This window comes from Suillus clintonianus, assembly GCF_016758775.1.
Source record: "Suillus clintonianus strain FC179 chromosome Unknown DEU56scaffold_59, whole genome shotgun sequence".
NCBI lineage: Eukaryota > Fungi > Basidiomycota > Agaricomycetes > Boletales > Suillaceae > Suillus > Suillus clintonianus.
Window position 1 is genome coordinate 150,385 of NW_024539283.1, and position 21,423 is coordinate 171,807.

Genomic DNA, 21,423 nt, shown 5'->3' on the forward strand with positions numbered 1-21,423 from the left:
TTCATATCTGTAATGATACATACATTGCCCATCATCCTTTCAGTCGACGAACAACCCACCTTCCTCGGCTGCCGCACCACTGATAATTGAACTTTGGAGTCCTTTGCCTCCCCCTGCCCGTAGATTCGCAATATCATCCCTCCACCCCTTCAACTTCTCTTTCATTTGTACCTCTCGGCTGGAGGCGCCTTGGGATGACATCTCCTCATCAATGATATTAATCACCTCTCCAATCGAACCGTCCAGCTTCTCCAAAGCACGTTCAAGACAATAGGGGTTTCCTATGATAAAGCTGGGGTCTTGAGCCGAACCTGTACCTGGCACGGACCCAGCTGGTGCAGCTAGAAAGAGAGTTGGAAGCACGAAGATGTAAGCAACAAGGAGTTATTTAAGTACCTATGGGATCCGACTTTGGATATACCTACATAATACAATCAAACGATGAGCTGATATCATCAGCGAGAAATGTAAGGCTCACCTGCCCAGGGTTTTCTATACTCGGGGACGGTGGTATGGATTCGACTTTCTGAGCCGGAAGCTTGTTGTCCGCTATGGATTGTATCATAGGAAGAACGGCAGTGTTGTGAATTTTCAAACGGTTGCCTGCCTACGCTCGGATCTTACCTTGACCCGTGAACATGATAGATGTTTGATTTATATGTTCAGGATTATTTTTTCGCGCTGTAGAGATCGTCACGAAGATGCAAGTTAAAATGACGTCGCTGCAGCTGAAGCGCACTGCCACTGGGGCGTCGAGGCTCGACCCCATCGGTCAGAGATTTACAATCATGATGGATTTTGGTGTCTGGGCCCGCGGGTTGCAATTGTATGTGCACTAAATGGGTCCATTGATTTTGTCATATTATAGCCTTCATGCAGTTTCGTACGAAGGAACGATCATCTTGCAAGGGTCAAGGCGTCGGAGTCTCCCGATCGGAGTTTCAAGACAAATACTTCATACAAGGATCTGCCCAGGGGTGACTACGTTTGACCTGCTTTACTGACTTGTTGGGTCTTCGAGTTCAGCTCCGGGACTTGATCTCGCAACATGTCAGTTAACGAGATAAAAAAACGCCTGGAATCACCAGATTCTGATGAGGGCGACCAGCTGGAGATGCCCCAAAGATTGACATTGTCGGTGGAATTGATCAAGTTCGCCTGAAGCTGTCAAAATAGGTACGCAAACAACTCTCATTGATCTGAGCTAATTCCGTGATGACGATTTCCAGACTTCAGTCAACTTTTGTGCGCGTAGCTCTCTGAGGGGATCCAATTTAACAACCGTATCTGTATAGGATTCGCAACGATCGGACATTGTCACGCCCTGTGGACACGTTCAAATCTGCTTTATTAGCAGTACATATGTTACATACACATAATGTATATCAAAGACGCGCTTGAGCAGTTTCTCACAACAATCATCATGTTCAGCAGCTAATACCTAAGTCTTCAGCGATGATCATCGCAGCCTTCTCTCCAATGAGGAGCGCCGTCGAATAAGTATTCTGGAAGACAGTTAGACGGCAGGTCAAAGAATGTCCCGTTCACTACTCACAGTACCAACATTCTTCGGCACGATAGACAAGTCCGCAACCTTGAGGTTTGTTACACCATAGACGTTTAGCCGAGCGTCAACGACTCCTTGATCTGTCCTCGGCTTCATGGCACAAGTCCCGAGCTGCACACCCAGGGATCAGATGTCTAATGTGGATTAATGAAAGTTTGAGCTGCACATACCGAATGCCATGTCGTTTGCACTACCAGCAGGATTCGATCAAGATGTTACTGTAATAATGGGAAATTCAGGACATACTGCCGTCACGGTGAAATTGTTCAATCGCCTCGTCATCTTCGGCTGTGTAGATGATGTCGGGTGCATTCAAGTCCACTGGCCCGGTCGCTTCTCTGCAAACTGCAGCACTTCCCTCCGGGAAACGAGGATGACGGGTGGAGACTTCACCTCGGTAGGAAGGCATGCGTCGACAGATTTCGCGCACCCTTTTGTACCCAATGTTGAGAGGTACAATATCAGATGGACTGGGGAGATTGTTGTGGTCAGACGAGTGCAGTGGCTGAAATGAAATGTAGTTACTCACTCATCTAAGTAGCCTGTAGTGAAGTCGAGTTCTTCCTTGCCATTCTCTCCTAATTTGATATGAACGCTGCCGACAGACAAGGGGTAAAGCTACAGAAATTTTCAGAACTGAAATCACGAAGCATATGAGGAGGAGTACAGTAACAACTTCGGCAGTTAAGTAGTTGCGAGCGGGAAGGCCACTTGACCCGATGTATCTGGCTTTCGTGAGCATTCCCACGTCATGAAAGCAAAGGATATGAACACACCCCGCGACGACCGCCAATATTGCAACAGCCTTATCCGGGCGGTCCTGGAAAAACTCCTTCCATCGCAGCTCAAAAGCCGAACCCATGGCTTTCAGTTCTTCGTCGTCAGGACGCCACTTGATCTTTGCATCCTTGCCACTGAAATACTAATCAGTGCGTTGACAAAGGCGACTACTTGTACCAACGTTTGTGCAATGAGGGATTGTCCATTGAGTTTCCATTGCGCAAGGTGTTCTGCGTGCGGGAACTTCAAGTTGAAAGGTACTGAGAGCACAGAGAGAACATGTTTGCTTACCCTGTAGAATACTCTCCTCCCCACGCCAGAGCTTGTCCATGGTAACAGATTCGTCAGCAGCGAAGTATGGACTAAAGGCGACATTGTGGTCTGATAACCCTAAGCCAGAATCATAGGATCAATGGATAAACGCAAACCTCCATAATTCTCTCCAACACCAGGCAAGTTCACCAGTTGCTCGACACCGCACCGCTTGAGGACCGCCTCGGCACCGACACCAGATCTCTCGAGGATGGCTGGTGAACCGAACGCCCCAGCGGAGATAACAACAAGCTTTGACGCTCTCACGGTGCTCGATAACTGATCCGCATCCGGGCAAGACACTAGGTCACTGGTGAACTCGACACCTACAGCACGCTTGTCCCTTTCGTTCAGCAACGGCGTGAGCATTTGGGCACAATTGCGATCCAAGATGCACCACTCACTCGAAGATCACACGTTTCACGCGCTTTCCAACCCACAACTGTAAATTGGGGTTGTGAGCTTGGTTGTATATATAGTGATGGGCCGCGTCGGAACGCCTTCCAGTTGTTCCATCAATGTACCTTTTCAATCATGAGCCTAAGTCACAATAGACTATGAGCACAGGCTCACTTCTCCCATGGCTGAAGGGGATCTCGTTAGTGGACTCCGCACATGGGGAAGGAACATTAGTGGCGCACGCTATAGGTATTGCATGTTTCTAAATCATTAGTGTCGTCGGCAAATGGCCTCTTGTGATATGTCGTGCCAACGTGGATGAACTCATCGCCGATACTTAATTTATGCCCACCAGAAGACACTTTGATAGGTCCAGCATACCCATGGGATGGACGATCAGGCTGCACCTCGTATGTCTCCGGCTATGCAGTAACAGTTCAGCGTGACACATATACCGACGACGCATTTGAGGACCTTCTTCATGAGGGGAATCAAGTTCTTTGATTCCCAACCACCGACCCCCCAATCATCGAAATCTGAGGCAGGCGCACGAGTGTATGCCGCATCTGGAACATAAGGACCATGCTAGTCAGTACAAGAATGGTACGAACAATTCACACTCGAGCCTCCACCAACGCAATGGGCGCACGAAACGATTGGTGCACGGCCATTGAGACGCGGAGTAGGATTTCCAACGATGACTGTCATCGTAGTACTCGTCGATGCCTGATGGGTGGGATATTTATAAGGCTGAACATGCGCAGCTTTATCGAGGGTATGTTGACCCCCTTCCAGAACTAATATCTTCAACGAGGGATCCCATGCGGCCAGGCGACCTGCGACAACGCAAGCAGTAGTACCGCCTGCACACAGAGCGCCATGTTAAGAGAAATTCACTAGATCCAGAATGTTGTCGCTCACCTCCAGCAAAAATTATATCGAATTCCGATAACACTGGGTTAGACATTGAGGGGCACTTGGAGTCAAGCAGAACATTGATGCATCAGTAAGTCCACATTTTATATTTCTTCTACTAAAGATAAAGGCGTATGGATCGTCGTGGATTCTGATAACAAGAATAGGTCAAGGGTTTCTCGACATCTTGCACTGTTGTCAGCTAGTCCAATAGATGACAGGTCACGAGATGCTACGCTTCGAATCAATCATACCGCGTTTTCACATTCTAGGTAGCCTACTCAGTATGCCATGGTTTATGATAAGACAGGTTCTGGCATGGCCTGGTGTAACAAGCAGACATGTCACAATCCGTTGGCCAAAATGCGAGGACCTGCGTCAAATTATACATCAATGTTTTCCGGCACATCGCAACGGACAGACCTTTGTTTGAATCCCCTGGGAGTGAAAAGGAAGCAAACCAACTGCGGAGTTGGTTCTGGCGAGATCGCTTTTTCTACACCAGCCATATATCATCGATTTATCTCCATCGGCAGAGGAGAAACTGTCGGACTAAATTATTGCCTCATGAGGCTCTGTGAAACGATGATCACTGTAGTGTGAAAATGTGAATAATGACGGGACACATAGATTTCACTGGATGTGCACCTGCTGGCAATGCAAACATAACTTTAAGCTTGGGGTGGCGTAGTAGAGTGCCATCATGCCTCTCCTCCCTGTAAATGACAATTGGGACTCGGATGCAGGGCCCGGGGAGGTTTGCTGATGTGATTTTGACACTCCGACTTGACTCCGATTCAGGACCATCGAAGCACTACCAGGCTCCAACAGAACTGACATCATGATATTAATGACCGGTTCTGCCAAATGGCATAACTCTAACGGTGACATATCGCCATTCATCATCTTCGCCGTTGTGATCCACGACATCAACCTCGTCTATAGCAGCTTGGGGTACTATCCCTCAGTCAACCCGCTCCAATTCGGCAACATCAAATTCCTTCCCTCCAAGGACCTCCACGTTATTAATACTCACAAATTCTTCCAGATTATCCTGCGCTTCGATAGCAATAAATGCTTCAGCAGTTTTTTTTAGCTGATATGGTCTCGGTACGTGCAACTTGCAAGTTACTATACTATGCATACATGTACACATGCTGCTTTGAAATGGAAACTCATCCGAAATGAGACTTTGAAACGATTCGTGTACGCCTCGTGCCAGTACCGGTGTGCCCATTGCCCACTGGATTAGGGCGCTCTCCACAATAGTACTAGTGGTTATAAACCTACTCGCAGTGCTACACAGTCATCATTGCTCAGTCCCAGTATCATCTACCTTCATCCATGGATCCTTCAAAGATAAAAGAGAAAATCGTTCGCTTTCGAATCCTCATCATAGGAAGAGCGAACGCAGGAAAAACGACCATCCTAAAGAGGGTTTGTAACACCAGCGAGAACCCAGAGATATTGAATAGTGCTGGGGAAAAGGTGCGCATCGTGATGCTAGTACGGTACGGATAGTGATGACTGTCCATCGACATCAGATCGATGTCGATGTTTTGAAGGAATCCAGAGGGGTAACGTCTACTATCGTCAGTTAGCAACATGAACTAACGTGTTCTCAGCGTGGAGAACACGACATCAAGAACGAAATGGTGTTTCGTAAAAATCCAGGCTTCATCTTTCACGATTCACGTGGTTTTGAAGCAGGCGGCGAATCCGAGTATCACAAGGTGAACGCATTTATCGCAGCCCGTTCGGAGGAAAAAAACATAAAGGATCGTATTCACACAATATGGTAATGAGCCAAGTTGGTGATACGCAATGGCTCACTTCTTTGACATAGGTACTGTATCCCAATGGATGAAGCAAGCAGGGCGTTCACCGAAGCCGAACTCAAATTTTTCTCCCACTGTGATACCGGAAGCAGTAAGCTTTCGCGTCTGTCCTTTGATTGACTGATTTACAACTTCCAATTCTCAGTCCCAGTAATCGTAATATTTACGAAATTCGATGCCCTTTACGACGTTGCATTCGCCCAACTAAGAAAGAAAGGAAAATCAAGGATAGACGCTAAGAAACTTTCTCCGAAGCGCGCCGAGGAGACATTTGCGAACGGGTCGCAATTGAAGTTTCTGTACCACTCTAAGGACATTCGACGGCCACCAAAATGCCATGTATGCCTCCCTGGTAAGCTGTGAATTGTTGAATTGCGAGGCATGATGACCATTGATCCATCAGACATGGACAAGGATGATGCAGACTGTGGGCTACTCATCGAGCGCACAGCTGAAACTTTGGACAGTGAAGTGCTTCAGCAATTGTTTGTCTCAACTCAGCAAACGAACTTGGAGCTCTGTGTGAAATGGGCAGTAGAACGGTAATTGCTCATAAGCTCATTTGACTGCCGCGAATGTTGTTGACTATTGTCCAGCGCACTTGAAAAAATTGTTGTCTCTGATGAGAAAATCTCATCTGAGAATGCAATAGCGAGCTTGGGTAGCTGGTTTCCACATATTTGGGTAAGATCATATGAATGTTTGAAAGTTGCTCTCATTCGTGTTGGGCGTTTGCTTGCAGGTAGTACGTCTGTTGATCCTCGTTGGAGCTCGAGTTATGCTGATCTAAGACATTGCCCGCTGTTCGCAGTCTGTGAGTGTCTTGATCCTCGTCGGAGCTCAAGCCATGCTGATCCAAGCCGTTGCCCACTGTTCGCAGGTTGTGAGTGCCTCGATCCTCGTTGGAGCTCGAGCCATGCTGATCCAAGCCATTGCCCACTGTTCGCAGGGTGTGAGTGTCTCGACCCTCGTTCGAGCTCGAGCCATGCTGATCCAAGCCATTGCCCACTGTTCGCAGTATGTGAGTGTCTCGATCCTCGTTCAAGCTCGAGCGATGCTGATCCAAGCCATTGCCCACTCTTCGCAGGTTGTGAGTGTCTCGATCCTTGTTCGAGCTCGAGCCATGCTGATCCAAGCCATTGCCCACTGTTCGCAGTATGTGAGTGTCTTGATCCTCGTTGGAGCTCGATCCATGCTGATCCAAGCCATTGCCCACTGTTCGCAGAGTGTGAGTGTCTTGATCCTCGTTGGAGCTCGAGCCATGCTGATACAAGCCATTGCCCACCGTTCGCAGTATGTGAGTGTCTTGATCCTCGTTGGAGCTCGATCCATGCTGATCCAAGCCATTGCCCACTGTTCGCAGGGTGTGAGTGTCTTGATCCTCGTTCGAGCTCGAGCCATGTTGATCCAAGCCATTGCCCACTCTTCGCAGGAAGTGAGTGCCTCGCTCCTCGTTCGAGCTCGAGCCATGCTGATCCAAGCCATTTCCCACTGTTCGCAGGGTGTGAGTGTCTTGATCCTCATTGGAGCTCGATCCATGCTGATCCAAGCCATTGCCCACTGTTCGCAGCGTGTGAGTGTCTTGACCCTCGTTGGAGCTCGATCCATGCTGATCCAAGCCATTGCCCACTGTTCGCAGGGTGTGAGTGTCTCGGTCCTCGTTCGAGCTCGATCCATACTGATCCAAGCCATTGCCCACTGTTCGCAGGATGTGAGTGTCTTGATCCTCATTGGAGCTCGAGCCATGCTGATACAAGCCATTGCCCACTGTTCGCAGGGTGTGAGTGTCTTGATCATTTCTCGCGTTCGAGCCTTGGTAACTGAAGACATTGTCCATCCGTTGACAGTTAGTGAGTGCGGTGATCCTTTGTCGAGTTCGAGGCTTGCTGACTGAAGAAATTGCTGATCCATTGGCAGAATGTCAGTATATTCATCCTCCACAGACCTTGAGCCATATTCACCAATAAATTGCTCATCCCGGGCCGTTGATAGCTTGTAAGCGTGTTCGTCCTCTGTCGACCTAGACCCTTGCTCATTCAGGTGTTTTCAGGGTGTGAGCTCATTCTCCGTCGTCCTCGAGTCATGCTGACCGAAGGCATTGCTGATCCGTTGGCAGATTGTGAGTGGGTTGATTTGCTGTTTGTGTCTAACTAATCTTATCACTGACGTTGCACACATCGCTTCTCAGACTGTGAGTGTTTGATTATCGAGCTTGACTCACCAATTGCATTCCTCATCCTTTGACAGAAATTAGTGTGTCTATCCTCCGTCAAGGAGCTTGACTTACCACTGACATTGCGCATCCCTTAACAGCCAGTGAGTATTTGATCCCTGAACCTTGCTCACGAACGATATCACCGATCCATCAATAGGACGTATGTTTGTTCATCCCCCTTTGACCTTGGGCCATGCTGACCGAAGATATTATTCATTGACAGTATGTGAGTGTTGATCCTCAGCAGAGGGAGACGATTTTCAACTTTCCATCGTAATTCCACCAGCTTGAGAGACATCATTGTGTACAAATGAGGTCTAGGTTACTCTCTGTGGTATGTCCAATTGGTCACAGACTACACAATTCGCATGTTGAAAATTTGCCAGGCCTCTGCCTCATCACCATTGGAGACAGATGTTCAGATTAGCTCTGGTGAATTTTCAGGCGAAATTGCAATGAACCTGCTTATCATTGATCATTTAGCTGCTCTCATCATTTTCGAACACTCTTTTTACATTTTCGACAAGCGGCAGTATCTTCAGGACCAGCAGCAGTCTGTTCCCTGTTTTTTTGACGCCCTCGAGCAGTACATGGCGTCTCCACATACTCATGCTGTCAGAGAAGCTGTGAGCGCTGCCGTCCTCACATATGAAGAAGCTGAGAGCACTGCCGTCCTCACATATGAAGAGGCTAAGCGCACTGCCTTCCATGAACGTGAAGAAGCTGAGAGGACTGACGTCCACGCTTATGAAGAAGCTCAGAGCGCTGCCGTCCACGCATATGAAGAAGCTGTGAGCGCCGCCGTCCATCAATATCAAGGAAACCGGTCTACTTGGATGGCGAAGTTGCCGTTCGAGCGCTTCTGGAGGAAGGAGAGGAGGGCAAAAGAATCTTTTGAACGCTCTCAGGCCAAGATGAAACAAGATTTCGAACGTTCTCAGGAGGAAGCGAAACAGGCTTTTGGGCTTTCTCGGGAGAAAGCGAAACAAGCTTTTGAAAGTTCTCAGGAGGCACTGAAACTAGTGTTTGAACTACGTTCTCCGAAGGAAGTAAAACGTCTTGTTCGTCGTTTATTTTATTCTCAGTGGCGCTCATACAAACGTGTGTCTATTTGCTCTCAGGCGAGGGCAGAGTTACGACAAAGAATTCTTCAAATCGTTTTACAGCATCGCCTGCGTATGTTTCAACTCTGAGGATTGTAGCGATTCCGCTGACCTCTTTGTAGCAAGACCTTAAGGCAATGCAACATAGTGTCCGGTTCGAAGTGGAGTCGAGGTGTCTCGGCGGTGAACGCGGGTTTCTTGAATGTGGTCTGTCGAGGTAGTTTCAGGAGGTGGAATTGTACGAAATAGCTGCATGATCATGCAATCTGGCGTTTTTTCTGGTATGGGGTATACGTCTTTGAATGATGTCGGTCACCCTGAGCCGAGACGGTGGCAAGACCGATTGGGCTTGATTGTCAGTTGTACTCCCAAGTATCCGTGGTCTGATTGCAAGTCTTGCATGTTACCATTCTCCTCCGCAACTTTTCTCGATGTGTCTTTGAGAAAAGAAAGAAAATCACGTTTATTATGATTTCAGAGCTACACTCTATGTAGACACATGCGACGTATATGACAATGTTAGTCGCTCTAGCTAGTGGATGCTGTATAAGATCTCTCGGAAGACTTGGTTGTCGGCAGATAATAGCCTTCGAACTGGATGGAGTTCAAGCAGCGGATGCGCTTTGAAAATTTCCAACTTTCATTTTTAAGGGACAGCGTGCAGGTTATCAAGAGTAGATATCCCTTGTGCGTCAACCGTTTGGCTACCGCCCTATGCATACCACAGTCAGAGTTCCGTGGTTCTCAATTCCACTAAATATGATTCAGATAAGTGTATGGACCGTGTTGATCATAAACTTACTCTGGACCGAGGGATGACATGATGTAAAGGAGGGGATGGGTAGCAGAATATCTGTATAAACTTGCGGCGCTGGGTGTCACCTATGCCATGGTCTCTGGCGGATACCAGCACGATGACCGCTCATGCGTACCTTACAAATGTACGAGTGAGGTTATGATCATGAATAAACCTGAAACACTTGCCTGTCCGATCCGTTTAACGATGAAGTCTTGTGTCTGGGAGTTTGTAGCGACCAAAATTAATAATAATAATAGTGTCAGGATCCCGGCGTGCGGTGGAAGACATAGATATCGTCGATCCATTGCAGGGCGTGGTGTCGATTCTTCAACTGACCCAGGATTTTGCCAAGCTGCCAATTGGTTTGTAGTGGAACAAGTGCTATACTTACTGAGAGAATAAATATCCCTTGCTTAAAGTTTTGAAAGGGATGCGTTGATTACAATGCCTTCATGATAAGAACGTAGTGGGGTGGAGGATGAAAAAAGTGCAAGCCTGAAGACATAACTGTTGGCACCATCCGAAATCACACTCACCACATTTCTTTCCGGCTGTCCCACCCACCAGCGCACCATGATGCAACGGCGCGCGCAGCAGCTGAATCAGCAGGTAAGTATGTCCCTCCCAAAAATTGGTAGCTTTAGTTCTTTGAGACCCACTTAGCTGCCTTGCGAGTTGAACATGGAAGCAGGGGATCAAAAGATGCAAGCCGCCATGGAGGGTGACGACGTGTTAGATGAAAATGAGAACGAAGACGCGAATCGTTGGGGTGAGGAACGACGGGTATTGGATGGTTGGTTTGGGTGGGGTTGTTGAACGTCGACTCGTTGAATCTTGAGAGCTTGATGGTTAATTAAACTCGTATAATATGGGACTCCAACGCTGCAAGGAGGTTGTCTACATCTTGTGGTTCTGCTGCAAGTGGAGCCTATGCAAAATTGGCTTCCGGATACTAGGCAAGGACTGGATGAAGCAACCAGAGAAGTGCCATGCAGGGGTGGTGCAACGTGCACATGGTATTATGGAGCCTATATAATATTGCAGCCAGAGGGCGCCACAGTGTCAAGGGAGACAGGCCGTTGCGAGGTGGGTGCTGTAGACAGTCTGAATGTCAATGTCTCATACAATATACACAGCATACTAAGACTCACCTTCATTGGAAGCTGCCGCACCCAGTACCGCATCCGTGCCGCAACACGCTTAAAATTGTTCTCTGAATTCAGACTCTCAAATGCATAAGTGTGAAGTGCATAATTAAGGAGTTGGACGAGAAACACTCCAGCTAGTTCATTTATTTGGTGCACGAGAACAGTGCAGGCCGAAAATAAGTGTAGTACTATGATTTGGTACAGTGGGTGCGACAGCCTGAGGGTGCGGCAAGTTGCGGCAGTGATGCGGCAATTTACCTGAGCCCACACGTGTGCATGTACATATCATTATGCACCAGTTCTGTACCAGCCCAGCTGGGTTCTGCCAAGTTCTGCCAGCCATTTTTTGTAGAGTCCTGCCCACAGCACTACGATATCGAAGCATACCAAGTGTATCCAGGACCTTCCTCGTGCTAAACTGGTGCTGCTGCCACGACCTACCCGTTGCCACTTCGATCTCCTGCACCTTCCTGCCAGTGTCGCCCTTGTGCGACCGCCTGCTCCCTCAAACTCATGTAGGCCTGGCGCTGCATAAATACTAGCAGGCGATCTATATCTTGAAGGAAACGAGATGGGGGAGCTTGAACCTTGTCAATGCCGTGAGGGAGACCTATTCGAGGTTGTTACAAGAACCGAGCAAGATTCGAGCGCTATGAACGCCTTGTTTGCTCACTGGGGAATGAAGGAACCGAGGAAGAGATAACAGGGTACCAGAAAGCGAATAAATATTGCATGCTCATGATACATCCACAGTAAATCCCCTTCGAAGTTCTACACTCTAGTACAAGTCTCACTCCAATATGGCTGCAGCTCAACAGATTCTTCATGGTAGCGAACTCGATGCCCTGTTCCCCTCCCCATCTCCCCCGCCGACCGTCCTCTCCCCTTCGCGGTACCCTGGAAGTTCCCCGGACACAGCTGCAGCTTTAAGACACCTCATGAAGGATAATCATATCAAGCACCACATGTTCAACAACGACATTCAGTGGCATAAGTGTGTATGCATCTCAATTAATGCACATTCCAGTGTGCTGATTCACGTGTCAATAAAGCCATTTTAACTATCATGCGCTGGGACTGTATGCCTTGGGCGCTAGTGGATCTGTGATCGAACAGTACTACAAACAATACAACGCCAAACAACGTCCGGTCATCGAGCCTCCTGAGGCGATCACCAAAGAAAACTTCGTCGAACATCTAGGTGTCGAGAAGTGAGTTTAAAATGACGCTTGAAAGGCCCCAACTCATTTTCTTGTCAGGTTTTATGTCGCGTACAGAACCTTCTTCATCAAGGTTATCGAGGAAAAGGGTGTCAGCGCCACGTTGAATGAATACATCTTCTCGGAAAAATATAACTTTGAAGAAGGACGAGACGCATCCAGTCAACCAAAAATGTTGGCCCGCTTCATTGGGGGTCTGACCCACCCCCTCATCCATGTAGGATACGCCATGGAATTTGGCATCCCGGGCATGGCTGCTGAAGGTGAGTGGTGTGACAAACCATCGTTAATGGATCCCTGATAAAGGTTTTAAAGGTCTTGCAATGGCCAGCGTGCATTGGTCAGAGAGACATACGTTCTTCCCGCCCTCCCTATTCAAGCATGCCAGTAGCAGTACGAGCGCAGTGGAGGAGGCAACAACTAAGCTCTCCTCGCTTTTTCTCAATGCGAAAATATCTATTGCACCTTCTCAGCTCGAACAACCACAGAGAAATCATGCATTCTCCATTCTCGCCAAGATCATGCAACATTCAGAATTCGCAATGAACAAGCAATATTATGATTATAATCGCCTGTTGTCAAAGCACGGTGCTAGTATATGGCGCTACGCTGAGCAATGGACGATTGACTTGTCACAGCCAGGCGAAATCGAACATAAGATGGAGGAATGTATTTGGGTCAACACTATCCTTTACGCTACTTGCAGATGGGGCAAAAACAAAGACTTTATAGCAGACTTCTTCTTGTAAGTGACACTAATGCGGTCATGTGCGAAAAAAAATCGCTGATTTTGGGACACTCAAGCATGCATCTCGTCACCTCAAGTCTCTTCCTTCCATCCGTGTTGTCTAACCTGCCACAAAACTCGCAAGTTATGTTGCTTCGCTCATACTTCGCATCAACTCTCGCTTGGTGGATCACACGCGGCTTCCCTCAACCAGACATTCAGGGCTTCCTCGATGCCACCTCATCTCTTTCGTCAGATGGCAAGGTCGCTAACCCGTTCCTCAACCTCATTCAGTCCACGATATTGGATGCAGATGACCATATGCTGAAGATTCAGCGCGCATTTGCACATTTTTCTTCGCTTTATGGCACACGGCCTAAGGGCTACTTCAAGGATACGGAACTGGAGGGCGCAGAAGCACTGGATGGATCGCTCTTCTTTACGGCAGCAAGATTGACTGACGAGTATATAATACGGGATGCGAAGGTCTGGGACCGGGAAGGGGCTTCTGAGCTAGATTAGGAGCGATCAATGGACTGAAGATGTACTAGGAGCACTACTCTGACTGTCCAATCGACACAGTTAAAGTTAACGCCTGCGGGAACCATACCACTACGGCGGCTTGAAGAAAGTGCGAAAGGTAGCCGAGGATATGTGTTGGAGGCCCAAAACGCTGGAATGAATATGAGTGGCAGAAAGTCCTTCCCATAGATGAGTCGTCGAGGTTGTAAACTAAGCAAAACCGCCAGGCCTGTGGGATTCAAGAAAGATATGACGAGAAGAAGAACGAGATTAAAATATCTTACCATTAGCCTGCAGTTATTCCGTCCGCTATTATCGTCGACGCATCAGTGCTGGTGCCAGGTGTACTAGGTTCAGCGACGTTGTTACCCATGGCCACATGTCTGTTCATGCGCACGTTCGGATGGCTCAATGTATTGTTGTCATGTCGAAGTAATGTCCGCCCTCCAGTGTACATAGGCCACCGGGACCCTATTACGAAGCGAGGATATTGTACTGTAATTTCCATAGTCGAAAGGGGGCTTTTTCTTTTTGGGATGTGACCGCCTGAAACCAACACTGACTCGGACTTCGTCCCAGGCGGACAAAATGCGTGGAAGAGAGTATAAACTCCTGTAAATGATTTGTACATGTCATGAATTCATCTAGGTCGTGTCATCAACTATATAGTCATCAATGAAATTTGGCAATACGTGTAAAAAAACATGCAGCTTTTTGTAGCACATGTGCAGAAAGAAATGAGGCGTGGTTAGCGTTACAAAACGTATCTGAAATCCCTGTTTTGCCTATCGGTCAAATCCAGGAATTCCTAGGGCGGATAATCAGCCTTGTACTTGAGAACGCGACCATCGGTTTGGAGAACCCACCTTGTCAACCTTAACTTCCACACGTTTCCCGTCCTCAGTGAATTTCTCCATAATATATTCTTTTTCGCTGTCGTCAACAGGTTCTTTGTCGCGGATTCGGTTCTCTCGGACGAGAACGGCACGGATGACAAGGAGAAGTGCCGGACAGACGACGTAGCATGCGCCGATCACAGCCCATGGGACGTGGTTACTGCACATTAATCATGATCACTTCGAACCTTCCTAGAGTCAGTCGAAGAAAGACCTACCGCGGCTTGTATTGTGTCTTCCACATGAAGGGACCAGCTGAGTTACCAATGCAGTAAGCCGAGAGCATAATGGCGTTAGTAGCAACCTGCAAGTTGATTTTCACTTGAGGAACGACTTCAATCACTGGCAGAGTACCTACTTTCTTCGTATGACCAGCAGTCACGCTATTGACCCACGACAATGCCAATACAAATCCAGGCACATTGACACTAGCTATGGAGCGATGAGTATGCAAACGCACTACGGATGTCAAACTCACTCAGGAACTGGCTGACGAGAAGTCCAACCTAATATCGGGTGATCCGTGATATTAGGGACGAGACTCGCAAAAGTAAGCCACATACCTTATCTGACCAAGGAAGTAGGTTAACCAGCAAGATGCCCAACCACGCCGGGACGAAGTACATAGCACCGACATATGCTCTGGAATTGGGCCGTCGTGCAGCAAGCCGAACACCAGTGAGGATCGTCAAGATTTCAATGACACCACCAACACAAGACAATAGAGTTGTCTGTAGATCGCTGAATCCGAACGAAGCAACGATGAGTGTTTGCTGGTTCGACAATGAGTTAGGCACACTGCCCAAAGCCGAGAAGAGGGCGAAGAGCCATGTCTTAGGGTCAGTCAGGGCTTCGATCATCCTATAGATATGTGTGTGGGTCACGGGATATCAAAATGGAATCTGATACACACTGTTTCATCTTGAAGTGTTTGTTTTCTACACCTGTTTGATTTTCCTGCATTAATTGTAAGGTGAGAGTTCATTTCATGTCGCTTGACAGACGTACCTTAATGCGTTGCACGGCTTTCACACGCTCATCGGGAGTAAGGAACCAGGCGTTCGTAGGCGAGTCGGGGAACAAGAGCCTTCATGAAGCGAGGATGTCTGGATAAAGGGGGCAAGGCACAAGGAACTTTAATACACTCACCAGAATGAAATGGCAAGGATCAATGTCATTAAACCGGTGATAATCATGAGCCTGCAATCTATCAGAGAGAGTATGGAGTAATGAAAATAAACGCCAAACCATTGCCATGGTTCAAATCCTTTGGTATTGATGTGCAAAGTACCGAAGCTGATGAAACCGGAGATAATTTGTGCTGGAGTTTTCTGGCTTGAGCGGGAACATTAAGCATTGCATTTCAGTAAGCGCACCAGTGCCATTCATCAAAACTAGGTTCCCCGCGCGTTTAATTAGTCGACTTTGCCGATCACGTGCGAATAGGAACTTACACCAATAACCAACCCGTAGCGTCTGTTCCGTCCGCGTGTAGAACATGGAGCTAACGATCAAGAATCCAGCAGTGATCGACCCCTCACATACGCCAAGCAACAAGCGCACAACAAGAAGTCCAGCAAAGTTTTTGCATGCTGCATGAGACGCAAGTGCAACTGCCCAGACGAATATATTGATACTGATTTATGATGTCATTGATATTCACATTGATTATGTTTTTGAAGCCTACCTCATCCACTTCCCGACCGGGAATCTTTGAAGTGCAAGGTTCTGGGGATACTCGAAGACAAGATAACCGAGATAGAATGCTGTGCCAAGCCTGAAAGATACTGTCAGGCGCATGCAAGCTCCAGTAATGCATATCTTCTCACCAATTGTACCTGAGGACAGTTAAGCTTCAGACTTTGAACTCCTAGAATAACAACTTACTCATTCGTAGTCAGTTGCGTGGTCTGCCTGATAGCACACGGTGTCAGTAACAGTTTGGCTAGTCTCGATACATAGGCCGTACTGAATTCCAAGGATGGCGGCATAACCCAAGGTTGTCTTGTCCATGAATTGAACCCTATGGGCATATGAGCGCTGATCGATGATGAATACAGTCAACCTACCAGTAAAGAACTGAACAACGATCATCAGATGCGATCATTATCGATTCAAACAACTGAGTAGAACAGTTGACTCACCACACATCAGAGGCATGATATGTCTATCGATCTTCCTCCTGAAATGAGATCAAACAATGTCGATGTGAATGTAGTTTCACAGCGCACCTTATTCTCAAAGCCTCTTCAGGATCAAGAGTTGAAGTTAATCCAGCGACGAGCTGAGCACCAGTGTCAACATCCTTGGTCGACACAGAAAGCCCTGGGTGTTTCAGGTCCCTGAGTACGACGGAGGAGTCCAGACTCATTCTGATAGGACGCGAAGGGTGTAACTAGACTGTGGACTCGGAAGTTTGAAAAGTTGATTTGCCTATTTTATGTTGTCTCTTTGCGCATCGTGGTCGTAGATAAGGAGTGCATGGGCATGTGCCTGGTCCTAGAGTCGGATGACCTGACCGAGTTTACCCAGTACTACCCCCCTTAATTGAATGTAACCCGTTGAGAGTGCACCAACTTGAATTTGCATATATGACAGCAAACCAATACCCAGGATACGGCCCACATCCTTCGAATCTCGGATCCAAAAAAATGCCGATGCCGTCCAGTAGGTGACCCACCCGAAGTGCATGCTAGAATCGAAGAGCCTGATCGGTTTTGGTGAACATGCAAGCTCTGAGCGCTCAGTAGATGAAATTCCGACGAGGGTCGATTCGGATTATGTAAGTCTTCAAGCTTCAGCGTTAACTTAGTTGAGGTTCGTTTACACTACATACCGTGACTCTCTGCTAAACGTTGCAATTGATCATTCGCTCTTAATAGTGAACGGGAAAACTTCTTTTTATTCACACGTCGTAAACGCTCAGACTCTCGAAAATTTTAGGTGCGCTTGATCGCAGATGACATTTATCTTGCGGACTGAATTTCACGCCAGTAGCTCCGTATACGGGCAATCATTAGTTCTAACCTAGTCACAGCCCTACACGAGTTCCCAAAGACAATAATTCAGCCTTGCAACATGACATCCACCGTGACCGCGATCGCATCTTTGCTGCCGACAACAACAGGGCAACTCAACACACAACCACCTATCGCACAGATCATTCCCATACTTCGTTCGACATTCGGTCTTCTGCGTGCTTTCTTGTCTCAAGCCCCGCGAGTTTTGGTCGCGCTCGCCACTCCGTTACTGATCTTCGTCCCCCTTATATCCCGTCTGCTTTCTCCGGTTATACTCGTCTTCCATATCATATTGGATGCCACAGTCTACACCCCATACGCGATCATTTCAAACGTAGCTGCCGCGCTATACCCCCTCTATGTATTCTGTGGTATCGCGTGCATCAGCGGAGCAGTTTTAGGCATTCTTGGCAGGTCTTTGGTCACGCTCTCGAACAACCTCATTGCTCCCGAACTACCGAAGGCTACTCAGTCGCTGCAGGGGTTATCGATGCGATCGAGGAAGAGAAGGAGAAAGAGTTCTTTTACGGAAGATTCATAGGCACTTTACTTTTTTGTTTCGCTGATTAGCATATGACTTGGGACTCACGAATGACGGTAATCTTGTACAGCGCAAGTTGAAGGAGTTCTTGCGCTTTATATCGTATGCGTAGCTCTTGATCGTTAATGACTCTGTTAGCAGCTATAGCCCAGCTCACGCAGTTCCGAATAAGTAAACTACAGCATGCTAACTTAAGGCTCACCGGCACCCATCAAGGACTCTAGACCACCACATGCATAATAAGAACAGTATAGCTAGCCTGACACAAGGTAGTTGGAAATCTCGTAGGGTTGGTCCTTTCAGTGGTAATAAAATAATGAGATTTAGATCGGATCAGTGAGTATGCGCTAAATTTCGACAGAAGGTCTCATAGGAAGTCCAGGGAGTCTGAAAATCACAGAATTTCCATGTAATTCACTATCCACAGTGAATATATACAACTACGTGCATAAAATTTATTCTGCAGCATACTAGTACATATTGTCTATGTATCCCTCGAGATAGCAATGATCAATCAGCATGCACATCACGAAAGGTAAAAGCCAAATAAAAGCACCGCAAAGACGCGCTTGAGCAGTTTCCCACAACGACCTTTATGATCTGCTACCAATACCCAAGTCTTCAGCGATGATCATCGCAGCCTTCTCTCCAATGAGGAGCGCCGTCGAATAAGTGTTCTGGAAGACGATTAGACGGCAGGTCAAAAATGTCCTGTTTGCTACTCACCGTACCAACATTCACTGGCACGATAGACAAGTCTGCAATCTTGAGATTGGTCACACCATAGATGTTTAGCCGAGCGTCGACGGCTCCTTGATCTGCCCTCGGCTTCATGGCACAAGTCCCGAGCTACATACGCGGGGATCAGGTGCCTCATGTAACAGTATGAAGTTCAAGCTGCACATACCGAGTGCCATGTCGTTTGCACTGGAATTCGATTGAATACATTACCGTCAGAATAGGCAATTAAACTCGAGACATACTGTAGTCACGGTGAAATTGTTCAACTGCCTCGTCATCTTCTGCAGTGTAGATGATGTCAGGCGCATCCAAGTCCACTGGCCCGGTCGCTTCTCCACAAACTGCAGCGCTTCCCTCTGGAAAACGAGGATGGAAGGCAGCGATTTCACCTCGGTAGGAAGGCATGCGTCGATAGATTTCGCGCAGCTTTTTGTACCCAAAGTTAAGAGGTACAATATCGGATGGACTGTGCGGATTATCTTGGTCGACCACATCAGCGAGAGATGAAAATTGCCGACTCACTCGTCTAAGAAGCCTGAAGTGAAGTCGATTTCTTCCTTGCCGTTCTCTCCCAATTTGATGTGAACACTGCCGACTGATACGGGGTAAAGCTACAGCAAAGGTCAGAACGAATATCACGAAGTATATGAAGAGCAGTACTGCAATAATTTCGGCAGTCACATAATTGCGAGGAGCAAGTCCACTTGACCCAAGGTATCTGGCTGTCGTGAGCATTGTCATATCATGAAAGCAGAGGATGCGCACACACCCTGCGAAGATGGTCAATATTGCAACAGCCTTGTCCGGGCGGTCCTGGAAGAACTCCTTCCACCGCGGTTCAAAAGCTGAACCCATAGATTTCAGCTCTTCGTCATCAGGACGCCATTTGATTTTCGCGTCGTTCCCACTGAAATACTGATCAGTGCGTTAAAAACAACAACAACTTGTACCAACTTTTGGGCAATAAGTGATTTTTTATTACTTTTCCATTTCGCAAGGTTCTCTACGTGTGGGTACTTGAAAAGGTGCTGAGAACATGAAGAGAACATAGTTGCTTACCCTGTAGAACATTCTCCTCCCCACGCCAGAGTCTGTCCATGGTAACAGATTCGTCAGAAGCGAAGTAAGGAACAAAGGCGCCATTGTGATCTGATTTAAACTCTTAGTAAAGATTATAGGATTGACGAATGATGCAGACCTCGATAATTTTCTCCAACGCCAGGCAAATCCACTAATTGTTCGATGCCACACCGCTTGAGGACCGCCTCGGCACCAATCCCAGACCTCTCGAGGATGGCCGGCGAACCGAAAGCCCCAGCAGAGATAACAACAAGCTTTGATGCTCTCACAGTGCTCAATGATTGATCCGCATCCGGGCAAGACACTGGGTCGTTGGTGAACTCAACACCTACGGCACGCTGGTTCCTTTCATTCGTAAAAGACATCAGAAGTTGGGCACGATTGTCATCCAAGGTACAACACTCACTCGAAGATAACACGCTTCACGCGCTTGCCGACCCATATTTGTAAATTCTTGTTGTGAGCTTGGTTGTAGACATAGTGATGGGCCGCGTCGGAACGCGTTCCTGTTGTCCCGTCGATGTACCTTATCATGCATGAAGCTAAGTCACAATAGACTAGGAGCATATGCTCACTTGAACCATGGCTGAGGTGAATTTCGTTAGTGGTCGCAGACGGATCAGGATCATAAATGGCGCACACTGTAAGTGTTGCATGTTTCTAAATCATTCGAGTCGTCGGAAAATGGCCTCTTGTGATACTTCGTGCCAACACGGATGAAGTCTTCGCTGATACCCATTTTACACCCACCAGAGGACACCTTGATAGGTCCATCGTACCCGTGAGATGGACGACCGGGCTGCACCTCGTATGTCTCCAGCTATGCACAACAAGAACAGTTCAACTTGACAAATTATACAGATAGCGCATTCGAGGACCTTCTTCATGAGGGGAATCAAGTTCTTAGATTCCCAACCATCAACTCCCCAATCATCAAAATCCGAGGCAGGCGAACGAGTGTAATTCATAACTGTCTAAGCATCAGAGGCCTGTTCGTTGTTACAACAACACCACGAACAGTTCACACTTGAGCCTCCACCAACACAATGGGCGCAGTGGACGATTGGTGCGCGACCATTGAGATTCGGTGAGGGATTTCCAATGTTGAATGTCATCGTGGTACTCGTCGGCGCCTGATGGGTGAAATATTGGTAGGGCTGAACATGCGCAGCTTTATTGAGGGTGTGTTGGCCTCCTTCGAGAATTAAGATCCTGAGCGAGGGATCGCATGCTGCCAAGCGACCCGCAACAACGCAAGCTGTAGTACCACCTGCACACAGAGGGTCATGTTAAAAGAGTAAGCTTTCTACGACCAAGATGTTATTACTCACCTCCAGCAAAAACGATATCAAACTCTGATAAGACCGGATAGGACATTGAGGGGTGCTGAATTCAAGAAGCCATACATAGTGGTGTGTCCAATTTATATCCTGGCGAAAGTGCCACCGCACGATCTCCTAGTCCAAGGCCCATCCGGAACATAGAATGTCACGAACCACGATCAGCTGAGCAGTATGTGGGCTTATCAGAGTTGTTGCGCCGCACAGAACAAGTACTACGGTAGAAATTAGAATGCTGCGTTTTTGACGCTGTTGTTGAA

At 47.6% G+C, this 21,423-nt stretch overlaps 8 protein-coding genes across 8 annotated transcripts; 4 read left to right on the plus strand and 4 right to left on the minus strand.

Moving 5' to 3' along the window:
• Positions 1-39: 39 nt before the first annotated feature.
• DEU56DRAFT_740707 (uncharacterized protein) lies at positions 40-565 on the minus strand (the record flags this gene model as incomplete). Its single annotated transcript, XM_041348833.1, has 3 exons — positions 40-341; positions 397-421; positions 479-565. The coding sequence occupies 3 exons, from the start codon at positions 563-565 to the stop codon at positions 40-42; spliced, it is 414 nt and encodes a 137-aa protein (XP_041206280.1).
• An 862-nt stretch (positions 566-1,427) lies between these two features.
• On the minus strand, positions 1,428-4,025 carry DEU56DRAFT_740671 (GMC oxidoreductase-domain-containing protein; the record flags this gene model as incomplete). The annotated part of the gene is made up of 16 exons (XM_041348832.1): positions 1,428-1,505; positions 1,556-1,678; positions 1,738-1,757; positions 1,814-2,037; positions 2,097-2,185; positions 2,235-2,292; positions 2,344-2,481; positions 2,529-2,577; positions 2,639-2,728; positions 2,776-3,002; positions 3,064-3,183; positions 3,233-3,243; positions 3,301-3,480; positions 3,533-3,624; positions 3,670-3,921; positions 3,980-4,025. 16 exons carry the CDS (start codon positions 4,023-4,025, stop codon positions 1,428-1,430), a joined length of 1,797 nt encoding a protein of 598 aa, XP_041206281.1.
• Positions 4,026-5,193: 1,168 nt separating this feature from the next.
• Positions 5,194-6,834, plus strand: DEU56DRAFT_468470 (uncharacterized protein). The gene is made up of 8 exons (XM_041346376.1): positions 5,194-5,461; positions 5,518-5,550; positions 5,599-5,771; positions 5,820-5,902; positions 5,957-6,163; positions 6,215-6,353; positions 6,408-6,500; positions 6,752-6,834. Exons 1-8 carry the CDS (start codon positions 5,318-5,320, stop codon positions 6,765-6,767), a joined length of 888 nt encoding a protein of 295 aa, XP_041206282.1. The 5' UTR covers positions 5,194-5,317; the 3' UTR covers positions 6,768-6,834.
• Positions 6,835-8,598: 1,764 nt separating this feature from the next.
• DEU56DRAFT_815729 (uncharacterized protein) lies at positions 8,599-9,524 on the plus strand (the record flags this gene model as incomplete). Its single annotated transcript, XM_041353793.1, has 3 exons — positions 8,599-9,024; positions 9,148-9,202; positions 9,280-9,524. Coding segments are annotated over exons 1-2 (463 nt in total), but the record flags the coding sequence as incomplete, so codon positions are not given.
• A 2,352-nt stretch (positions 9,525-11,876) lies between these two features.
• DEU56DRAFT_740645 (uncharacterized protein) lies at positions 11,877-13,545 on the plus strand (the record flags this gene model as incomplete). Its single annotated transcript, XM_041348831.1, has 5 exons — positions 11,877-12,070; positions 12,129-12,287; positions 12,336-12,559; positions 12,612-13,041; positions 13,101-13,545. 5 exons carry the CDS (start codon positions 11,877-11,879, stop codon positions 13,543-13,545), a joined length of 1,452 nt encoding a protein of 483 aa, XP_041206284.1.
• Positions 13,546-14,054: 509 nt separating this feature from the next.
• On the minus strand, positions 14,055-17,202 carry DEU56DRAFT_815748 (MFS general substrate transporter). Its single transcript, XM_041353794.1, has 19 exons — positions 16,673-17,202; positions 16,586-16,623; positions 16,511-16,520; positions 16,411-16,464; positions 16,329-16,355; positions 16,271-16,279; positions 16,129-16,218; positions 15,896-16,077; positions 15,818-15,835; positions 15,690-15,762; positions 15,591-15,641; positions 15,450-15,528; positions 15,355-15,398; positions 15,005-15,302; positions 14,920-14,947; positions 14,800-14,873; positions 14,660-14,745; positions 14,412-14,601; positions 14,055-14,353 (listed from the first exon to the last, which is right to left on the minus strand). Exons 1-19 carry the CDS (start codon positions 16,810-16,812, stop codon positions 14,300-14,302), a joined length of 1,545 nt encoding a protein of 514 aa, XP_041206285.1. The 5' UTR covers positions 16,813-17,202; the 3' UTR covers positions 14,055-14,299.
• A 74-nt stretch (positions 17,203-17,276) lies between these two features.
• DEU56DRAFT_468663 (uncharacterized protein) lies at positions 17,277-18,015 on the plus strand. Its single transcript, XM_041346378.1, has 2 exons — positions 17,277-17,384; positions 17,436-18,015. The coding sequence occupies exon 2, from the start codon at positions 17,520-17,522 to the stop codon at positions 18,000-18,002; it is 483 nt and encodes a 160-aa protein (XP_041206286.1). The 5' UTR covers positions 17,277-17,384; positions 17,436-17,519; the 3' UTR covers positions 18,003-18,015.
• A 418-nt stretch (positions 18,016-18,433) lies between these two features.
• On the minus strand, positions 18,434-21,421 carry DEU56DRAFT_982123 (GMC oxidoreductase-domain-containing protein). The gene is made up of 16 exons (XM_041359879.1): positions 21,155-21,421; positions 20,842-21,093; positions 20,702-20,793; positions 20,464-20,643; positions 20,399-20,409; positions 20,230-20,349; positions 19,942-20,168; positions 19,803-19,892; positions 19,698-19,746; positions 19,513-19,650; positions 19,404-19,461; positions 19,266-19,354; positions 18,986-19,209; positions 18,910-18,929; positions 18,729-18,851; positions 18,434-18,679 (listed from the first exon to the last, which is right to left on the minus strand). The coding sequence occupies exons 1-16, from the start codon at positions 21,198-21,200 to the stop codon at positions 18,596-18,598; spliced, it is 1,803 nt and encodes a 600-aa protein (XP_041206287.1). The 5' UTR covers positions 21,201-21,421; the 3' UTR covers positions 18,434-18,595.
• Positions 21,422-21,423: the final 2 nt, after the last annotated feature.

What these genes read in the sequence shown, in the direction of transcription:
- DEU56DRAFT_982123 (XM_041359879.1), bottom strand. Translation starts at nt 21,200, where the DNA reads ATGTCCTATCCGGTCTTATCAGAGTTTGATATCGTTTTTGCTGGAG. An exon ending in TGACTGCCGAAATTATTGCA is followed by an intron (nt 19,355 to 19,403) that starts GTACTGCTCTTC and finishes CCTTTGCTGTAG; the next exon opens with CTTTACCCCGTATCAGTCGG. An exon ending in ACTTCAGGCTTCTTAGACGA is followed by an intron (nt 19,210 to 19,265) that starts GTGAGTCGGCAA and finishes TAATCCGCACAG; the next exon opens with TCCATCCGATATTGTACCTC.
- DEU56DRAFT_815748 (XM_041353794.1), bottom strand. Translation starts at nt 16,812, where the DNA reads ATGAGTCTGGACTCCTCCGTCGTACTCAGGGACCTGAAACACCCAGGG. An exon ending in CTGCTGGTCATACGAAGAAA is followed by an intron (nt 14,746 to 14,799) that starts GTAGGTACTCTG and finishes ATCAACTTGCAG; the next exon opens with GTTGCTACTAACGCCATTAT. An exon ending in AAGACACAATACAAGCCGCG is followed by an intron (nt 14,602 to 14,659) that starts GTAGGTCTTTCT and finishes ATTAATGTGCAG; the next exon opens with TAACCACGTCCCATGGGCTG.
- DEU56DRAFT_468663 (XM_041346378.1), top strand. Translation starts at nt 17,520, where the DNA reads ATGACATCCACCGTGACCGCGATCGCATCTTTGCTGCCGACAACAACA.
- DEU56DRAFT_468470 (XM_041346376.1), top strand. Translation starts at nt 5,318, where the DNA reads ATGGATCCTTCAAAGATAAAAGAGAAAATCGTTCGCTTTCGAATCCTC. An exon ending in TGAATAGTGCTGGGGAAAAG is followed by an intron (nt 5,462 to 5,517) that starts GTGCGCATCGTG and finishes CATCGACATCAG; the next exon opens with ATCGATGTCGATGTTTTGAA. An exon ending in ATGCCATGTATGCCTCCCTG is followed by an intron (nt 6,164 to 6,214) that starts GTAAGCTGTGAA and finishes TTGATCCATCAG; the next exon opens with ACATGGACAAGGATGATGCA.